Source organism: Chionomys nivalis, chromosome 6 (assembly GCF_950005125.1).
Source record: "Chionomys nivalis chromosome 6, mChiNiv1.1, whole genome shotgun sequence".
Classification (NCBI taxonomy): domain Eukaryota; kingdom Metazoa; phylum Chordata; class Mammalia; order Rodentia; family Cricetidae; genus Chionomys; species Chionomys nivalis.
This window is the reverse complement of record NC_080091.1, coordinates 32,399,985-32,421,045: the sequence shown is the minus strand read 5'-3', so window position 1 is coordinate 32,421,045 and position 21,061 is coordinate 32,399,985. Positions and strand designations below refer to the sequence as shown.

Here is a 21,061-nt window from a genome sequence, read left to right as displayed (position 1 = left end):
AGAAGACTGATTTCTTATGGTCTCCAAAAAAGTTTGTTTAAACCACAAGATTTTGTTCAAAGACAGAGGTCCTGGCTCTGTGGGATACAGAAGAGTAGCTCTAAATGATTTACACTTTCTCACTTTTCTAGAGTCCACTTAGGATGTAGGTTTTTCTTTTGAGGGTCTTGTCTTCTAACTGAGGACATGCCCTGGGCCGTGGGGAATTGGGACTGTGGGTAGCAGTGTCACTAGAAAAAAAAAATGGATGTTGCAAACAGCAGGGGTGCCTTGAAATGAAGACGGTAAACTTCAGGCTCAGGACACTGTTGTGCTCCTAAAAACTCTCTGGTTGGTTTGTTTGGGAAATCTAAGGGACCAGCAGTTACATAATGAATATTAATAAACACAGCACAGTAAGTTACCTCGGTTATCTTACAGATCCCAAAAGCCTCCTATCACTCCAGCCCAGGGTCTTGACCATTCTCTGGCACACAAGAGTGAAATCCAAGGAAGATCCACTTGGTCCTTAGTTCTTTCAGATTGGGGAAGCTCAAGGTTTCAGTCCATACTGTCCACCAAGCCACAGCTAACCTTTCTGTGTAGTCAGGTTTGGGACCCGACATTGCCTTTGCTGTCTACTGCTGGGCACACAAGGCAAAGCCTGAGGAACCTTCTTTTCCATTCAGACAGCACCAGTGCTACACCTAATACAAAGCTGCCTCCCCCCCCTCCCCCCCCCCCCCCCGCCGAGGCTGTCTTGGCAGCTTCTCTGGGGCCTCAGCCATCCTACCTGGTAATGGCCACCAGATTATCTCTAAGGCTTTGTCTAGTTACCAAACCATTGGTCTTCTGGAGATGTCTCACTGCCCAGTGACCTCGTCCCTTCACTGCACACAAAGGGTGAGTCTGCCACCATTGCTAAGCTGCTCTGATTGACAGCGAGGCCCCTTATAAAAACAGTGACCACGCTCAGTGGATGATAGTCCCACTTCTCCCACTAACATCTGCTTCCATCTCTGCTTCTAAATCCTCCTCCATCTTTCTCCTCTTTATAGACTCACTGATTTCTTTTTACGTGGATGTCAGATGTCCCTCATATACCTTCAAACTTTGCAATCCACTTTAATAATTCTATTTTTTCTGGACTTTTCTCTTATTCACCTGCTCCTTTTTCTGTTCTCCTTTTCCTTATCTTCCTTTTCCTTTTCCCCTCCTCTTTCTCTTCTCCCACCTCTCCCTCTCCTTCTTTCCCTTCCCCTCATTCTCCTCCCCTTCCTTTTCCTCCTTCTCCTCATGGAGTCCCATCTCAGGAAGGATATGTGTGGAAAGTCTGACCACTTTCTTTCTGATGTTCTTTCTTACCTGTAATAATTCTGACTGACCACTCTTCTGTTTGGTCCCCGTAACACTCTTGAGCGTTTCCTCCACTGAGGGGACTCTTGCCACTGCATCTGCTGTACCTCTTTGTCTCTGTTTAAGCTCTGTTTCTGGGTATATTTCCCTTGTTGAATCAAGCAGCCACTTATTGCCAGGCTTCTGTAAGATTCTCATTTGGCCTTGGCAGGAAACTTTCTTATCTCAAGTGTTGGTCCAGGAAGTCACACGTTTTTAATCCATTGTCTTCCTAGCCAGTCTTTCACATCTTCCTCTGAAGTCACTGAGAAAGCCTGAGACTTTGTTCCTGCCAGATGGATGGCTGGGCTCTGGGAGCTCTTCATCTGGGCTCTTATGAGTAACAAAGATTCTGGGTAGCACGGACTCATAGGGTATCCCTGTGCATTCCAGCAAGCCTGACTTGTCAAACACACATAGAGCTCTTTGCTTATAGATGTGGTCCTAGAGTTCCCTTGTTTGGCAGAGCTTGAAGCAGCCCAGATTCCGATGCCATACCGTATGGGTGGTGGTCTCTTCTACTTGGAGGATGAAAGAAGACACAGTTGTCTCTCCTTTCTCATTCTTTGCATGAGCCAAATCTCCTTGTTCCTCAGTACCTACAGTGTCTTAGAAAGTGAGCAATCTGATTTTGCCTCATCCCATGGAAGGCTCAGTTTAAGAAGCTGCCCTTCAGGCTGGATAGAGAGAGGTGGTGCACTGTGACCTACCGATGGCTCATCCCTCTCCCACATTGGTTTCCATTTCAGCTTCTTCTCAGTCCCATTTCGCAGATCCTTTCCTTTCTACTTTCTCAGCTACATTTTTCCTGCATCCCTTTGAGCCACATATCATCTTCTTTACGGACTTTTTGATAGAGCATCCGTTGGGCCTCTGCCTCTTCCTATAGCCCCAGCTCCCTGAGCAAGAAGGCACAGGCAGATGGGTATTGCTGGAGGGTCAGCCCTCAGTGGGTTTCTTGCCAGGCTTTCAAGGTGAATATCTGAAAAAGAATATTCCTTACAGCAGGCCCCAGGTTGGATGCTCTTTCTGCCTAGTTAGCCTCACCCCACAGCACTGTAGGTGTCAAGCAGTCTTATAGGTTTTTTTTCTTCCTTTGATCTCAGAGACTCTTAACTTGGCCTATGTAGGATTCCTTTGATGGGTCTTTTATTCCTTGGATGGGTCAATATTTTAAAAGTCAGATTAATTTTCCATGCTGCATAACTGCAAGCTTTAAGGCATTAACAAGTAAGTCTCCCTGAACTGGCCTTGAACTGACAATCCTGCACTTGCCTGCCAGGTTCTGGGCTGATAGGTACCAGCTGTCATTTTCAGCAACACAAATATTTATAAACGTCAGCTGATGTTTCATCCCAATTTCCACCCGCTTTACACATTGCTGGAGGTAAAGAGAATGTCTAATCGGGGCCTGTTTCCCAGTGGAGGAGCCAGTAACCGACATGCAGTGTGTCAAGAGCCCTGTTAGGTGCTGCGGAGCCTTCCAGTCTTTGAGGACGCTTCCCTAAGCCGTGGGGCCCCTTCCTTTGCTTCTTCTTCTGAGTTGGTACATTTACTTATTTTTGCCCCCAGATTCGAGCACCTGGGCAAGTTGCAGCATACGGTGTCAGACCTGTCCCCGTGGCCAGCTCTAAAGAGATTGCCCCTCCTGGATCCTGTTCTCAGGAACGTGGTGGCCCAGGACTTGCGTTTTGTTCAAGGTGAACTAGTTTTGCTTTTATTTGTCCCCCACTGTCCATGAGCAAGTGAAACAGGTACTGGGGAGTGAGCAGACTCGCGCCTTCCTGATGCTTTTGTAAAGTTTCGACCTGAGTTTTGTTGGTGTGCCCATATACACTTGTTTATTGTCTCAGTAACCCCAAGGATGGCTCATATACAACATGCCAAACTGCTGTCACAATGAAGGCCACACAAGGCTGTTTAGCAGAGCCTGCCATGTGGGCTAGGACAAGGCATTGAGTGGGATGGTTTAGCTTCCTCACTGAAACCAATCCCACGGTTCTCAGGCTGGAAATGCACCCAGGACACGGCATAAAGGCATTGGTACCTCTGCTTGGCTGCCTTCTCTACTGTTCAGAGCCTGCATGGGATGAGGATCTTTCCGAGAGTGCAGAAATGTCCTTTTGTGAATTTCTATTGACTGCCCTAGGTCAAAGAAGATAGCTTTATCCTTTTTCCTTCAGGGACCAAATGATTTCCACCTTTATAGGGAGAAGAGAGAAAAAAGTGATAAGGGGCATTGTTTTAGAAGCAAAGTGTCCTCATGACTAAACCCCCATACTATTGAGTTTTCAGAAAAGATAAAAACAGTCTGTGACGTTCCTTTCTAGTAAGATTATGAAGTATTTGATAAAAGGTCGGGTTTACCAAAATTCACATTTTTGGGATTCACTTTACTGTCTCATGACTATGGATAAAAACCAAGATTAAAAAAGCCCAATCTAAGTGGACAGCGAGGCGTGTTTCTGTCTTGCAGGAGTCCTCAGTTACCTGGAGACATCAGCGAGGGATTTTATACCTGGTGGTCCTGACAGCTGGAGACTAGAAAAGGATATGTTCTTCTGGGGGCTGAAGCAGGTAAAGATTAAACACAAACCATTTTCACAAAACAATAAGAAACTCAGGCAGTATTTATCTTTGACTGTTGTGAGTGTTGTGAGAATAGATGCAGATTTTTTTTTTTCTTTTTTGAAGAACTCTGGGCTTCCATTTAACATGGTTATGGTTTCTATCTGTAGTTCTTGATTCCATGGGGAGCATCACAGAGCGTTTCTAAACGTTCTCTCTTTCCATCCTCATTAATTTTTCAGCTGTTGACAAAGGATGCTTCTGCCACTTGCCTGAATGGATACTTGTCCCAGGAGGTGGCCCTCCCCACTGGGAACTCCAGCATCTGGAGGAGTCTCTGGGGAGTGCTGTGCCGCAGCCCCTCCTTCAATGAGACCAGTGTTTTAAGTGAGCTGCTTCTCGCAGTGAAGGATGCTGTAAGTATCCACTGCTAGATATCTCCAACAGAGCACCAGCTGGGCTCCTGGTACAGGGTACCTTGCCCAACATGCTATTGTTGATCCTGGAATATGAACTATCTAAGTAATGGCCTCACTGAAAGCATATGGCTGCCCAAATGGTGGCTGCCCATCAGCTCTATCCCTCCGCACTACTTGGGTGTGGTGGTGCATGCACCACCTAGGTTCGTGCCACAACCTACCTGGCAATCTCTGAGAATACCGCAGACTTTCAAAACTGCAAATTTTGAAAATCTGGCAGGTTTTCTGGTCCCCTGCTCCCTCTGTTTCTAGTTGCATCTGGTAAGGAAAGTACAGCACGAACTTCAGCGATCTGTGATTGCACAGCAGCTTGTAGCCATGACTTTTAGTGATGAGAGGTTTTGAAAGCCTCCTGTCACTATCTAGGATCTGGGCAGCCACGGTGAACATTCACACAGACAATGGAATGCTTAGAAAATTGATTATGTCAACTTTAGCACTTCTTTTCTTACTGAGAACCAAAATGCATATTTTTAGGTTTATCATTTTGCTCCTCTCACAAATCTCAGCCTCTTGAAAAAATTCTTCCTTCTATGCATTAGAAGAGGAAATTAGTAAAATAATAAAACCAGTAAGATAGAAATGTCAGAGTGTGTGCATAGCCAAGCCCTTCATTGTCTCCTCGGCGTCTGTAACACATGCCAAGGGGTGTACAAAACAAGCCCGAAGTTCTGACCCGGCTTATGCAGCGCAGATAGCGTAAGTGCAAAGCAGTCCATGTCTGGGAGCTCCCCCAAAGAAGTTTATGAGTTTTAAGTGTGGAGTAAAGCTTGGAAGCTAAGAAAAGTCAGAGGATACTAGTTAGACAGGAAGGTCTATCAGAAGTTGTGCAGGCACTGGAAAAGCCTGTGTGCTGGGGCTGACTCAGAGAGATGGGCAGCTGGCAGCATGCTTCTTCAGCTGTACGAGAAAGCCTGTTGGCTGGAAGTTAGGTGATCTGTCCCAACAAACCATTCCAAAGCACAGCGACTGAACCCAAAACACACTCTGTGATCTCTCACGACTCTGGGGCCCGAAGGGGGTTCAGCCAGGTAGAGTTCTCATAGTCTTGCAGACGTTCATGTATCATGTATGATCCAGGTCATAAGGGCTGGAGTTGGGACGCTTGGCTAGGCACCCAAGTCGTGGGGTTTATCTCTATAATAACTCCATGTGGGCTTCCTTGATATTCAAGGATTCCAAAAATGCACAAGAAGGGAGGTTTTCAAAATTTGTGACAATGACTCAGACTGACATTAGTACAAGCCACCCTGCAGCACGTGTGGTCTGGTGAGGGTCAAAGCCCAGTCACAGGGACCGTGGGAGGGCATCACTAAGAGGACATTTATCAAGTCCGATTCTTTGGGGATGTTGTTAAGTGTCCTCCACTGCTTTTGGGAGGTGCCATCCAACACACTTGGCTATGACACTAGAGTGTCTATCAGGTACCTAATAAAGTGTGAGATAAAGAATCTTACTTTGTCATTGGGTAAGGCTTTACTTGGGGGCTGTAACTTTGAACATGAGTAAGAGTCCATGCTTAGGACTGTGCCTTGCGATCATCCTCCTACAGTTCATATGGAATCCTTGACAACGAGCCTTGGAGGGCCCCATCTGAAACGCCCACATGAAATGGCTTAGTCTCTGACAGGTGATGTCCTTCTCTTTCATTTGAGGGTCATCATTTGCAAGACGTCATCGCAGGACACACAGATGGACCCATTTCAGAACCAGACAGGCATTTAGACTGGAAGGATCTTGGGGCACAGCTGTCAGAAGTGAGCTTGACCTGTTCTCAGGTCTTCAAGCCACCAGGAGCTGCTGCTTCACCTGAGAACGGCATCTCTCCTGGGGGCTGTGAGTACCAGCTCGTCTCCACAGTGTAAGTATGTGTTGGGTGGGAACCATTTCAGGGTGGGATTTCAGGTGCTATGCCCTGATGGCTCACCATCATACATTCCAGCCCTAAAGAACAGAATACAAAGATGCATTAAGGAGAGTAACCTGTTGCTATTGTAAGAGAGTTTCTAAAACTATAGCACATCAAACTGTCTCCATGTTTAACCACAGACAACCTTTTATGACAAACCCAAAGTCCGTGTGTAACCAAGGCCGATGTTGGTCACACAGTTAGAATTCCCATATGGGAGGCTGTCCAGATGAGCTGTGCCTTACTTCTGTGTCATGACCATTAACATCAACAGCCACGTTCTCTTAGCTTGCACTCAAGTATATCAAATGGGAGTCTATTTTTGTCACCGCCTCAAAGTTTATATTGTTGTGTTTCTTTTCCCTGAATTACTCTTTTTTTGTGTTATATGTGTTGTCATAAATGGTTTCCCATCAACTCCCAAGCCAAGGCAGAGGAATTAATAAGTGAGTAAATATTAGGTGAGCTTTTAAAGGAGTCTAATTTCTCTTTTCTGTGACTCTCAGACCTTTGCATGTATCCTCTTTAGACGGGCTTGTAAGTATATGTCCTGGTGAAACTGTTAGTGAGCTCTAGCTGTCTGTATTGTTTTGGCTCCAGGATATCTCACATACTTGAAGAAGGACAGATGTCCCTGCAGGAAATGTTGTACTGGAAAGTCTTCTCAGGAATCATTGGGAAGACGTGTGAATTGGCTCGATACGTGAACATGCATGGAAGTTTCCAGAGCAGTCCGCCGGGTAAGTTGGGAGGTCTTAGTGACAGGAGTGTGCGGTGTTTGCCCCACTTAGTGAGATAGAGTTGCTTCATGAAGTGTCGTTGTGCATCCTGGAGGGAAGGCTAAAGTGGAAGAGCCTCCAAACCCTGCTAACTCTTATGACTACTGTGTTCAGGGTTTCATCATGGTTGTGACACCCCCCCCCCTTTCCGTTTTTGTCTGGCTAGGCTCTCCCAGTACTTTTCATAGAGATACTTTTCAACCTCAAAATTTTCCTTGTTTAGATGAAAACATTATTTTTCCAATTTTCTTACTTCACTGAGGATTTTGCATGCTTTGATCATATTTATCCCTCCACCAACTCTTCTCAGATCCACTCCCTCCCCTCCTCATCCAACTTTGTGGCCTTCTGTAATTTTTTAAAACCCGTCAAGACCAATTTGTGCTGCATAAATAAAATACTCTTGAATGTGCGATCTTTCACTCGAGTATGCCTGGTTCACCAGGGACTAGACTCTTAGAGAAAACTGTCTCTACCTCTCCCAGCAGTTAGCAATTGCCGTAGCTCCCTGGCGAGGGGTGTGATTGTGTGCCCAGCTCCCCTCTCCATGCAGGGGTTTGGTCTGGCTTGGGCTTGCAGAGGTCTTGTGCCCGCTGTCACAACTGCTGTGACTTTATATGTGCAGCTGCCATGCTGTGTCAGAAGACATTGTTTTCTTGTGGTCATTTACCACCTTTGACTCTTAGACTCTTTCTGCTCCCTCTTCTGAAATAATCACTGAGCCTTGGTACAGGGGTGTGGTATATATGTTCCTTTTAGGACTGAGCATTTTGCAGTGTCTTAATCTCTGCACTTGGTCTATTTGTGGATCTCTGTGTTAATCAGCAGCTACAGCCAATAAAATTTTCTTAGGTAGGACTGAGAGAGGAATTGATCTATGAGTATAACTCATTATGAGTAAGTCTAATACTTTGTTCATTTATCAAAATCCTAGCATAAGGTTCTTCTCTCGAGTCTATGACTTGTCTAGCTCTGGGTTCTTGGCCCAACAATGGTGCCAGGTATGAGTTTTGTTTTGTGGAACATAACTTAAATCCAATCAGAAAATGAGATGGTTGGTTACTCCCACTGATGCCCATGTTCTTGCCAGGCCAGTCATTTTTGTAGCTCACAGGATTCACAGCTGGCAATGGGAATTTCATATTCCTTTTCTAGTTTTCTTTCTTTCCTTCTACAAATTGCTGCTTTACAGTCTGCCAGAGAGTCTTCCTCTCTAGCTCTCAGCTGTAAACCTAAACCCCCAAGACAGATAGATATTGCAGTTCTTTGGGGTTATATTCTGAAATCTCTGAATTTCAGGGTGCTAGGTTGTTGGAAGCATCCTTCAGGACTGCCCAATTGTGTTTCTGTTTCTGTTCTGCCCAATTGATCCCCTTTGTCCACTTACATTCCTGCTGGTAGATGTTAGCCGCTGCCATCTGCTCTTCTGTCCTTTTCCATCCCTTTTATCTGCAGGCTCGGTAGCCTTCTGCTTTCTCTCGTCATTTTACAGACCTTTGGGGGATGATCAGAAAAGAAGGCAGTTAGAACTCCTCCGGGGCCAACGTCTTAGCAGTTAAGGAACTGAGAATTGGAAGGGTCTACCAGCTCAGTTTCTTGCCATTGGCACGGTCATGGGAGAATGGATGTATATTTGTCTCAGCTGTGCTTACCTGGCTTTTGGAAAGGAAAGTTACCTTTTAAATCAAGGGCATCACATGGAGACCTTGTAGTTCAATGGAGAAGCCTAAAAGGAGTGCAAGTTAGTGGGGCAAACAGAGAAAAGGAGAGAAAAGTTCCAGGAAAGGCTTGTGATCATGTGGATCAGGACCTGAAGGATGGATTCAACTGAGAGGCAGAAAGAGAGAGGTAAGTGTTCAGACATCTCTTACAGTTCTACACTCATATTCAGACTAGCAAATCTTTCCACAGTGGCCTTCAGATTAGGAAGACTTTGACCATTCAGCAATTTCAATTGTCAGGTGAAAAGTTGGTGAGCAAACAAGGGGACTGATAAATAATAAGCATGCTGAGATATTCAGTATATTTAGTAGACTATGCCATTCGACTATTCCCTCCTTCCTTCCTTCCTTCCTTCCTTCCTTCCTTCCTTCCTTCCTTCCTCCCTCCCTCCCTCCCTCCCTCCCTCCCTCCCTCCCTCCCTCCCTCCCTTCCTTCCTTCTTTTCTTTCTCTCCTCGTTTTTGCTTATGTTATGTGTGCTGTACACAGATAATTGCCTGCATCTTAGTTACTGTCTGGTCCCCAGAAGAGCAGCGGCGGCAGCAGCAGCTGGCGTCTCATTACCAATGCAGATCCCAGCCCCACCTCAGACCTGCAGAGCAGTCAAAATGCACATTTTAAGATGTCCAAGGGACACGTAAGCGTACAAACATTTGGAAATCACGAAACAGCAACAGGAGAAAACACACACCATAGCAAACCCCCCTACAGCTGTGCGTCCATCTTTAGATTGCGTATTACTTAGCTCTTCCTCCTTTCAGCGGGCAACAAAAACGAAACGAATGCGGATCCTAAGAACGTGGTATGAGGGAGACATGCCATGGTTTAGTGAATAGAGTTGGCTGCTGTACATTTTACAGTGCGGTTTTCCCTCATAGACCAAGCGGGTCGGGGAGTGTGATTTGATAGTATGGGTTTTAGAAGCAGATGGACTTGAGGACAAATATTGCATCTGACAGATTTAATTGAGCCAGCCAGCAGTATCAAGAATATTACTTTTACTCTTGATAAAATAAAATAAAAAAAAAAGGCTTACTTTACTCTTGTCTTATCACAGTTGCCTAAGATCCTGGATATAAGGTAGCCAGCAAGAATTGAAGGTGTACATAATAGAAACCACTTCTTTCCCTGCCTCAGTGAAAAGAGCAACTGGATTGGACTTCTTCACGAAGAACAGCAGAGGAGTTGACTCTGCAGGATTTTATTTTCTTCTTTTGCTTAAAAATTTGTTTTACCCCTTGGTTTTCTGATCGCATCAACCCTCTTCTTATGCGCTATCATACACCTCTGACTTAATTTGCTGGAGCATTTCCATCTTCCCCTATAGACTCATACTCATTACAGTGGGAACTTGGTGAGGCATAATGAGTGTGAGTCTTACGCAATTTTACTTGTGAGATAGATGCTAAAGAGGTTAAATTGCTTGCTCAAAGTTAGAAATATTTTTGTTTGGAAAAACCCATAACAAAATAAAACACATCTAAAATATGCAAACTTGAATATACCCATGAAGCATCCTCACCACATTCTAATCTCCTCTCAGTTTCTCTTCTGACCCAGGAGTAATTTACAGGTGTGTTGTTTTGCTTTCAAAATGTGGGACTTTCTGTTATATTTTTTGTTACTAATTTCCAATTAATTCTTTAGTCTGTGAACACTCTTTATACCACGAGTCTCATTAACTTTGTGTGTGTGTGTGTGTGTGTGTGTGTGTGTATGCGGTTTGTTTTAGGGTTCAGAGGATTGAGTTTGTGGTAATTGCTCCATGTGTCCAGGAAGGGAATCAGCACTGTTTTGGCGGTGGGTGGAATGGCTCTTGAATATCAGGTAGTTTACATTGTTAGAATTATGCAAGTCCTTCATTGTTGCTGATATTTGTCTCTGTGTCTAATTATACCTCAGCATACAGCATGAATTAGCCTGTTCCTCTTCGTGCTTTGTTTTTATTTCCCGTGTTTTGGAATTCTGTTACCAAATATGTAGTCGTTTGGAATTTTTTTTTTTTTGGTTTTTTTTCGAGACAGGGTTTCTCTGTGGTTTTGGAGCCTGTCCTGGAACTAGCTCTTGTAGACCAGGCTGGTCTCGAACTCACAGAGATCCGCCTGCCTCTGCCTCCCGAGTGCTGGGATTAAAGGCGTGCGCCACCACTGCCTGGCTCGTTTGGAATCATTATGCCTTTTGATGGCTTGGTTCCTTTAACATTGTCACCTGAATTTCATATTGTTTGATAGCTTTCTTTTTTGTTAATTGGTATTGAAGGTCCCATATCTTCTCTTTTTGTCTTTATATTTTAAGTTTCTTACATATACCACCTGATTAGTTCTTATTTTATCTGTTCTGAAAAGCTTTGCCTTTTAACTGAACTGTGCAATTAATAAAGAGTAAAGTGAGAGACACAAACCATTTTGTGTGGTTCCTGTTCTTTTCCCTCCATCATGTCCATCCATTTCAACCAATCATTTTCCCATCGTATTTCCTTCTTTGTATATCTGCAGTTTTTGGTTGGGAGCCAAACACAGATTTCATCTTTATTCTGCCCTAGTTATTTTTTATTCTTACAGTTATTCTTGAAAGAAATTAATATAGCTTAGTCCTCACCACTCTCTCAGTGTGGGGATACAAACACTTGGCCTTGTACACGCCACTGAGCTACACTCCTCATCACAGGATTACTTAAAAGTAGGTGTGTCGAACCTTCAGGAGCAGCTTGCATCTTGGGATAGCTATGACTATAACTAAATACGTTTGTAGATGATAACGTTACATTGTAACGTCCAGAGGATGGACACTCCACTTTAGCAATCCTTTCTGCTTGCTGTACTTGATAACTTATGTATTGTAGGATGTTCCAATAGAGTATGTTCTTGTTATTGTGTGATGACTAAATGAATATCTTTCATGTTTTGGGGTGAAGCTTCCTAATCTCTAGCAGTATCCTTACATGCATAATTAGTTCATACCTGTACGTTAGAAGGCAGATCCTCTTTGGAGAGCCCTCCCTGGCTTTCTTTCCTCATTTTAAACTCTATAAGTTTTGTCTCAACACAGCGTGTCCACTGGGCTCCAGACCACCTATGGCTTTAGTGTCTCTTTAAGGCAGTGGATGTGGATAACCACAGGTCTCCTCTTGCATGGACACCTCTGTCTTCCATGCATTGATTTTCTGCTTTGCCCAGTGCCTTGTTGCTTCATCATGACTGGAAGCAGATATCAAACCGCAATTTTCCCAACCTTCTTTGCTAATTTTTTGAACAGATTAGGTAATTTGCTCTATATTTTCTTGACCATTGTACTCAGATTGTTGATGTTTCTTTTTAGCTTTCTCTGAGAACTCTCCTTGTCAGACACAAACCATGGATTGGAAAGCCGTCATTGATAATTATTTCATATTTTTCAATAACGTTGTGAAGTCCCCAATAACTTCCACAGCCAGGTAAGTTCTAGAATCCAACTTCCAGGTATTGACTATCATAAACAAATGTCAGTCATAGGCTAGACATTATTTGATGACTGTGAGCTCAATTTAAACAGTGACAGAATGTTTCATATCAGGTATCTAGTGACCATTTATCTTTTTAACTGTGTGGCCACAGGAAGAGGATTTTCCTAAACAGCAGCATGAGTTATAATAGAGGACCTAAGAACAAAGCATTTACTTAAGAACAGCCTGACATTGCTTGGCACTTCTACTCGGGGTCCATGATTCCAGTTGTCATAGTTGCAGAATCTTGGGAAGGGGCATTCTTTGGAAGGAAAATGCCTGAGTATTTCCTGCTTTGCTATCTCACCCCTTGTTTTGAGACGGTGTTTTAGCATAAGGTTTCAGATGCTGTGCCATGTTTGAAGCACTGATGTTTGTGAACTGTGCTGAGGTTGAATGGGACAGGAACCTTACATACAACAGAGGATCTCAGAGTGCGGAGGGGACCAAACTTCCCTGGGAAGGTTGCTAAAGCTGGGAGTGTTGAACCTCGCTCCATCATGCTAAGTCCTATATCTAGGGCTCCGGTTGCTATGCGTTTACAAATTTCACTTGAGGTTCTTTCCTATATCAAAGTCTGAAAGCCACTCAGCTACATCTCAGACCTAGACCTGGATTTCCTCAAACTGGGGATGCTTTCCTCGTGGGCACAGGAGGAAAGACAACAGCATGATCTCTGTAGAATCAGGCCCTGTTCCTTCTGTATCCTGAAAAATCACAATTATTTAACAGTTCTAGCAAGAGCAAGGAAAGCAGTCTGCATGTGTGCTAAGCACTAGTTTTTATTGTCCATCTATGAACTCACTGGAGCTGGTGTGGAATTGTTAAAGAAAGAGGCTGGTTAGTGAGTTCAGTGGTGATGTAATGGATGAAAATATTAGAGATTAGGGACAACAGTTGCCAAGGAAGCCGAGGTCAGCATAAGGACATATGGGCTTTGCTGCTACCATATGTTAGCGGTGTGGCTTTGTTAATTAAATAAAATCAAAATCTTTTTTCCTAAAATCAGAGTATTGACATGTACTTCAGCATGCTGTTATAGGGATGACATCAGACTGTAGTGCGGGAGCGCACCACAGATCCTAAAGTGATGGAGATTTGTGGCAGCATTACCCCTACCTTGTGACTTCTCCTCTGCTCGTTAAATGTGCTCTCCTCCCCATCTGCATTTCTCACCCTCCTTATTGCAAAATACCTGATGATGGAGGACAGATCTATTTCAGCTCACGGTGTCAGGGGATTTCAGTCAGTCAGGGCGGGAAGGGCGTGATGGTGAAAGTAGCTGTTCGTGCTGGAAAGAGTGTGGGACAGCAGGTCACACTGCAGCAGGTGAAGTTTCTGCTACCTCCCACTACTCGATCTGTCTCTGTGGCTCGTGACCCTTCGAAAGAAAATATGATAACAAATTCATCAGGCATAAATGGCAGATTTGTGCCTAACAGTCATACATGTTGATTCACGGAGCAGTGTGAGTGCATTCTTTTTGATAAGAGGAAACACAGTTTGTTAAGTAGATGCAGCCATGTTGGGATTACTAATATAATAATGGGTGCTCATATTATCTTGACATGAAGTGCAAATGTGTTCTCTAGAAAAATGTCTCAGCTTTGATCACTATAAATGATCGTTGTCTTAGAAATTTGAGATGTTGAGCTAATTTTTTTCTGATAATTAAACATTTCTATCTGTGTTATAGGGTCTTAAATTTCACAAAGCACCTTTTAGTGGTGGACAAGAAGCTGCACACCCTTGAAAATGGACCGATGAACATTCTTTTGTCATTTGTGGAGTTTTTGGAGGAACTGTTGTTGTCTGATCCTTCTGGCCCATTCACGGCTCCTGAATTTCATGATCTCTCTTTGCTCCCCGCGCTTGTTCTGAATAGAAGTGTTCTGTGGAGAAATCATTTAGAAAGTTTACAGAGAGACCCACATGATGCTCAGAAACTTCTGGAATTTGATAAACTGGTCACTGAAAAAATTCAAAGTCTTAAAGATCTTTGGATGAGGAGGGAATCCAAAAATATTTTGAGATTCATAAAATTAATACTTTTTGAAATTAAACCAGAGTTGCGAGAATTCTGGCTCAATGCCATTTCACAAGAAGAAAGAGCTAAATTTGAAATCTCGTCCACACTTGGAAATTTTTCTGTTCCAGAATATGAGAAAAGTTTTAGCAAAAGCTTTAATTTCTCTCAATTGTTCCATTCTGATTGGCCCAAATCACCAGCTGTGGATGCAGACTTTATACATTTAAGCCGGATTATAATACACGGTCTCTATGAATTTAGCTTTCTGACCCAGGAACAAGTCTCAATAGCTATGGACACCATCTATGTGCTGCAGAATGCATCTGAGCTTTTCTCCACCCTTTCTGAACATCAAAAACAAGAACTGGGTAACATTTTGACTCATATAAATGTCTTCAAAGACAGAGATGCAGCTCTCCTTCTCCAGACCTACTCTTCCTTTTATCAACATTTTCATAAATTCTTGAACATTCAGAAAAGAGAGTCCCTGATAATTTATCTTATTCAAATCTTTAGACACATTTTGGATCTCATAAAGCAGTTTAATATCCAAAACATCAGTAAAGCACTTTTGCTTATATCAGAGACAACAGAGGCTCTCGGGATGATACCTGAAGTATCTTACTGTCAGCAACTGCTTTCAGTTTTAAACTTGTTAGAGCTTCAGGCCCAGTCCCTGCTGTCTACTGAGGGCCCGGCACCGGGAGTGATTCGCTCGAGTTTGACAGGCCTCAAGCAGCTGTTTGTGGCAGATGAAGGCTTTCGTGTTTCTCTACTTCAGTATGTCAATCAGTTCTTTAATGATTCAGCAGGGACTCTGCTGCTGAGTGAATGCTTCATCCTGGAAAATGAAGCCATTTCTTCTGTGAATTACTCAGGAAACGAGGGATCTTCACTCCCCTTCCCATGGACACAATTGTTTTCCAACCTCACAGTAAATGGCAGTGTGATCAGCGAATTCACAGCCATTCACTGTACCCTTTCATGGATTCGGACATGGACTGAGATCTGGGGAACTCTTTCTCAAATACTGAAACTTGATCTAAATATTTTCACTTCTCTTCGTTTTGGTATCATTCAGCTTTTGGATGAACTGGAAAATGGTGGGAACATTTCTCAAAACTGCCAAGGGATAGTTCCCACTTATCATACTGCTAGACTCATATTAAATTTATTTAAAAACATAACACAGGGCAATGGCTTTCATGACTGGGAAGGCCTTCTGGACCTCAGGGATCTTTGGGTAGCATTAGATAATGAATTAGCTGTGGTACAATCACTTAACCTGGCTCAAGCAGAGGGCTCTTTTGTTACCATGGAAACCTCCCTGCGCCAGCTGAAGACATTTCCAATGAAAACAAACGCAAGCAGGGAGTTTTTGTCTTCCCTCCTGGATGTTTTCATTGAGTTGAGCAAAGTCTCAGACTACGTGGCTAGAAATACAGACCTGATCAATAACTTTCTTTCCAACGATCTCACAGATCATGGAGGCAAATTTGCAAGTGGCATCACTGAGCTGAGGGAAATAATATTATTTCTTAGGAATGTATCACAGGATAGAGGTTTATTGTCATGTGCCGATATTTTCCAGAGTGTCACTGAATTGATTTCTGAAAATAATTTATTACCTGTGAATGCTTCTAAGAAGCCAGCGCATATTCTGGCCATGTTAAGTTCCATATTTTCATCGAAAAATGCAAGTAGCAGCCTGGACGGATGTATTGCATGGATAGACGTCATAAACCGTCTGGGCATGATGTACAACTCAAGTTCTCTACCTGGCCATCTTCATAGTGCTTTGGGAAGCTTTAAGGATATGGAGAACAAAATGAACTCTGCACTGAAAGTTTTAACTTGGGTGCTAAATAAGAAGATACCCATTTGTCCACTGAATGAGTCAAATATAAATTGTGTGAATATTTACCTGAAAGACGTAACTGAATTTCTAAATATTATAGTTACTCCAGGCTTAGAAAAAGAGAAGGTTGCCAAATTTGAGACTTTATTAGTGCTCTTCAATAATTCCACCAAGCCGGTAAACATGATCATCTCCAACTTAACAGAAGACTTGGAATTTGCCTCCCAGTTCGACTGGAAGCACTTCAAGGACTTACTTCTAGGACCCACAGAAATGTCAGATGGCATTCCTGATCAGTTTCAGAATATTTGGCAGCACAGCATAGCATTGGGGAAGGAAATGCAGAAACTTTTCGAAGGTATCATCCATAGTGTCCTCGGAAGTAATTCCTCTTCTAATGCTGAAAGAGTGTTTAGTGTATTCTCCGTCAATCCAAAGGAAAGAGATATAAGCCATTTACACAGTTCAGTTTACCGCTTAGCTAATTACGTTGCTCTCAACTTAACTCATTATCTTCAGAATTCATCAGAAGTAGTCCCCCATGAAATAATGAAAGCTGTGGATCTTGGCATTCAACTGACGCGGGATGTGTTCAATTCCTTAATGCCTGCTGTCCGTTTCAGCATTCCAGAAAATTCAGACTCGGCTCAGGTTTTAAAAAAAGTGGCGTCTCTCATGCATTCTCTCAAGAAGGCAGACACAGAACTCTTAGTAGGCCAACTGGGTGAAATCAGTGAAAACCTGATGACTTTCTTTAAGAACCTCAGCAGGACGGGTGTCGACCATTTAGGGGTCAATATGCTTGTCGGCTTAGTGGACAAGCTTGTTGCCAGCTCCCATTCCTGGAGTGTCAACCACCTGCTGCGTCTCTCTCGGCTGCTTCCCCAGGAAGTAGTGACAGCTGTGTTGGATGTGTATTATGCTCTTCCCCATATGGCGGGGCTCCTGCAGAGGGTCACAGACAAAAACATCACAGAAAGCCTCAAGGACATCTATAACTTCACACTTCTTCATGGGATAACCATGTTCAACACCACCAAGGAAGACTTTGCTGATGCGATTAAAACTGTCCTGGACACAGTTGAGTTAGTGTCGGATGAGCCAGTGCTTATTTCCGAGGCTTTAATGTGCCTTCCCAGGCTTTGGTGCTCGAACCATACAACTTCCAGGCTTGAGGAAAGCCCTAAGGTAGAAGGCTGTAATGTCCAGGGGCACATGTCTCCCTCCTTATACCACATGGTGACCAATATACTGGACCTTCTCCATCTGCCATGGCCAAGTGATTCAGAATGTGTAAATGAAAACCCTGGAGTGGAAATAACCAGGAAAGTGGTCTGTGCGATGCGTGAGTTCGCAGACTGGAATTCGATTCTCTCAGAGCTGTTGGAGATTTTCCATGTTAAAAATGTACTTGGGAAAACCCTGCAGGGACTTTGGCATAAGGTATTACCCTTCATGTCACCTTCTGGAAACCAAGGTAATGACAGCATCTCAGAACTCTGTCCTAGCGGGACCATAAAGCAAGGTGCTTTGCAAATCATAAGAAAACTAAAACATGCAAATTTTACAAAATTTAAACTGCTTGAAAACATGCTCAACAAGCTAGGCAGCTTAGACAAGATTCTTAACATTACTCAAGACACAGAGACATCTGCTCAAAATAATGTTTCTTTAAATTTGGGGAGGATCTTCAAATTGATTTCTGCTCTTTGGAGTTTAAGAAATAGTACTCACCATCTGCTCTCACCAATCATCAACTTTCTGAACGCAAATCATTCAGACAGGAGCCCAGACTCATCAGGCTTAATAAAAAATGATGAAGCAACTCACAGCTTTGAAAACCTGTGGTTTCACTTCAGACAAAGCACCGTGGATCCAAGCAAAAACTTGAGTCTAGGACAACTTCTTTCTGATATTAACAGAAAGATCCAAGGCATAGCTCTTCAAAACACAACTGTGCAACTTCCTCAGCTTCTGGAAATCCTGGATTCATCACCATTGACGATGTCAGAAATTACTGAAGGTTTTCTATTTCTCATAAAACACTGGCTCCATGATTATGAAAATGAAGATTACTTTCGGTTGATGCAAAGACTACTCCATGACATGGCCAGTGGGAATTCAACTGATGTAACTGTGCTGACCAGGGATCTTACTACATATTTGGGCTATCTCAGAAACAGTACTGGAGAAGGCGATTTTGATGTTGGCGTTCTCACCCGTATGCTAAATCAAGAGCAACTAGCCGATTTCTCAACTGTTCAGTCGCTTCTGGAAAGCACTGTGATGAATTTAGTTAGTAACTTTGCTGAGCGTTCTCGGGAATCAGCTGTGAGTTTCAGCGGCACTGACCTTCACATAATGGATTTCATTAGTCTCGTCTTGAACCACACAAAGTCCAAAAATGGTGGGGAACCTGCAGGACAGGCAGAGGGTTTTCTGAAGCGGCTTCTGGAGATACTCTTCTCCTCTTTGCTAAATGGAATGCCCGAGAACAAAATATCACTTCTACTAAAAGACCTGCATAGAGATTTCATGGCTGAGATGAGGTGAGTGCATTTTTGTTCCACACAGTCATCCTGGTAGTTCCTCCCAGCCGGCTCACTTTCTGGAGTAGAGAAATGCCTGTCACAGCTCCTGTACCTAAGTTTGGGACCAAAGGAATGGCCTTTGAAGTGATTTTTGTCACAATGAGTGTTTTATGACTGCGTTAAGGTAACAATTTCAATTTCCATGTAACCATTGAACATTCAAATCTAGTCTCTGTTCATCAGTTGTATATTGTTTCTTTCAATCCAGATTTTAAAGACAAGAAATTCTTTTCTGCATAGATTGAAAATTTTATTTTGAATGGATCTACGTGCACATATTGGATGGTTGCTATTTCAATTATGGTATTACCTATCTCATCACAAATACAAGATTAAATATTTCTTTCCAATTAACCTAATGTTTGTATCTGGAACCTTTAAGATAGTCATATTATCTCCATTTCCAATCTTCTAAAATCTCTTAATGTTACCAGTGAAGGTTCTAGAGAGAAATCCCCATTTACTCTATGTCATATTAGTTGGGAGACACCCAGGGAGCAAGCAGTGCAGCCAATATGCAGCATTGGAGGTTGATTCTGTGGCTTTGGAGACTAGAAAAGCACATCCAACCTCCCAGGGACAGGGTGCAGGAAGGAACAAACAAAGCAACAGGAATGCCCCATGTGTTATGAGCTAAAGTTTGCCATCCAAAGAGGTGGTCAACAAGGAGCAACCTGACTAGCTAGCTGCTACTGGGGTCTCTAGGATAGGGGGTCTCCGAGACTCTTATACAGCCTTCTACCTGACTGGGGCTGTCTTGTTTAAGACAGTTTGCTCTCTGAATATCCTAAAGTTAACTCATTAGGGACTTTAAACAGTTGTGCAACAAGCTGGGTGGTGGTAGCAACACGCCTTTAAGCCCAGCACTCCGGAAGCAGAGGCAAAAGGGTCTCTGTGAATTGGAGGTCAGCCTGGTTTACAAGAGCTAGTTCCAGTACAAGCACCAAAGCTACAGAAACCCTGTTTTGAAAAACTAAACAAACAAGCCAAAAAACAAAACAATAAAACTTCAAAAAAAGCTCAACCAAAAAAAAAAAAAAAAAAAAACAAAGAAAAAAAATTACCAACCAACTAAACAAACAACCAAACAAAAACAAAACCAATCACTTGTACAAGATCCCCTCTTAGCAAGATCTTAGTTTAGTTTTGGATCCTGTAGCTGGGAGGAGTCATGTTTGTGTTACAAAATGACACTACTTCCCATCTACTGCTTTCAAGGGAATTTCTCCTGTAGTCCACCCAGCTCAGACACTCGGAGGAAAGGGCGTGTTGGGGTTGGTGGTCAGTCAGCCTCGCCAAGGGGACATATCACTGGCATCATAGATCGGCCAAGCAATCTGCCAGTACTTTTAAAATTCAGAACAAGATAAACAGGCCTTCCTTTTCAGGTGATAACTGATTACGTCAAGAATCACTGTCTAGGGAGACTGTTTCTTTTTTTTTTCTTTTTTTAAAAAATTTTTCTAATTAATTAATTAATTAAAGATTTCTGCCTCCTCCCCACCACCACCTCCCATTTCCCTCCCCCTCCCCCAATCAAGTCCCCCTCCCTTGTCAGCCCTAAGAGCAATCAGGGTTCCCTGCCCTGTGGGAAGTCCAAGGACCACCCACCTCCATCCAGGTCTAGTAAGGTGAGCATCCAAACTGCCTAGGCTCCCACAAAGCCAGTACGTGCAGTAGGATCAAAAACCCATTGGCATTGTTCTTGAGTTCTCAGTAGTCCTCATTGTCCGCTATGTTCAGCAAGTCCGGTTTTATCCCATGTTTTTTCAGACCCAGGCCAGCTGGCCTTGGTGAGTTCCTGATAGAACATCCCCATTGTCTCAGTGTGTGGGTGCACCCCTCGCGGTCCTGAGTTCCTTGCTCATGCTCTTTCTCCTTCTGCTCCTGATTTGGACCTTGAGATTTCAGTTTGGTGCTCCAATGTGGGTCTCTGTCTCTGTCTCCTTTCATCGCCTGATGAAAGTTAATATTCAGGAAGATGCTTATATGTTTTTCTTTGGGTTCACCTTCTTATTTAGCTTCTCTAGGATCACGAATTATAGGCTCAATGTCCTTTATTTATGGCTAGAAACCAAATATGAGTGAGTACATCCCCTGTTCCTCTTTTTGGGTCTGGCTTACCTCACTCAGGATAGTGTTTTCTATTTCCGTCCACGCATGTACCCCTTCTTTCTCCTAACAAGTCTGCTTCCTATTTGTATCCTTTCGGTGTGTTTGTGGCCTGATACATTTATCCGGAGTTGATGACATGAGCATGGATGGGGATGACT

General features: G+C 43.3%; 1 protein-coding gene across 1 annotated transcript in view; it reads left to right on the top strand.

Moving 5' to 3' along the window:
* The window catches only part of Abca13 (ATP binding cassette subfamily A member 13), a 405,330-nt gene that overhangs the window by 65,004 nt on the left and 319,265 nt on the right, over window positions 1–21,061 (top strand). The window contains exons 11-17 of the mRNA XM_057772486.1: window positions 2,947–3,074; window positions 3,851–3,951; window positions 4,185–4,358; window positions 6,077–6,282; window positions 6,931–7,088; window positions 12,148–12,262; window positions 14,007–18,746. Coding sequence (XP_057628469.1) covers window positions 2,947–3,074; window positions 3,851–3,951; window positions 4,185–4,358; window positions 6,077–6,282; window positions 6,931–7,088; window positions 12,148–12,262; window positions 14,007–18,746 — 5,622 coding nt within the window. The remainder of the gene's footprint in view (window positions 1–2,946; window positions 3,075–3,850; window positions 3,952–4,184; window positions 4,359–6,076; window positions 6,283–6,930; window positions 7,089–12,147; window positions 12,263–14,006; window positions 18,747–21,061) is intronic.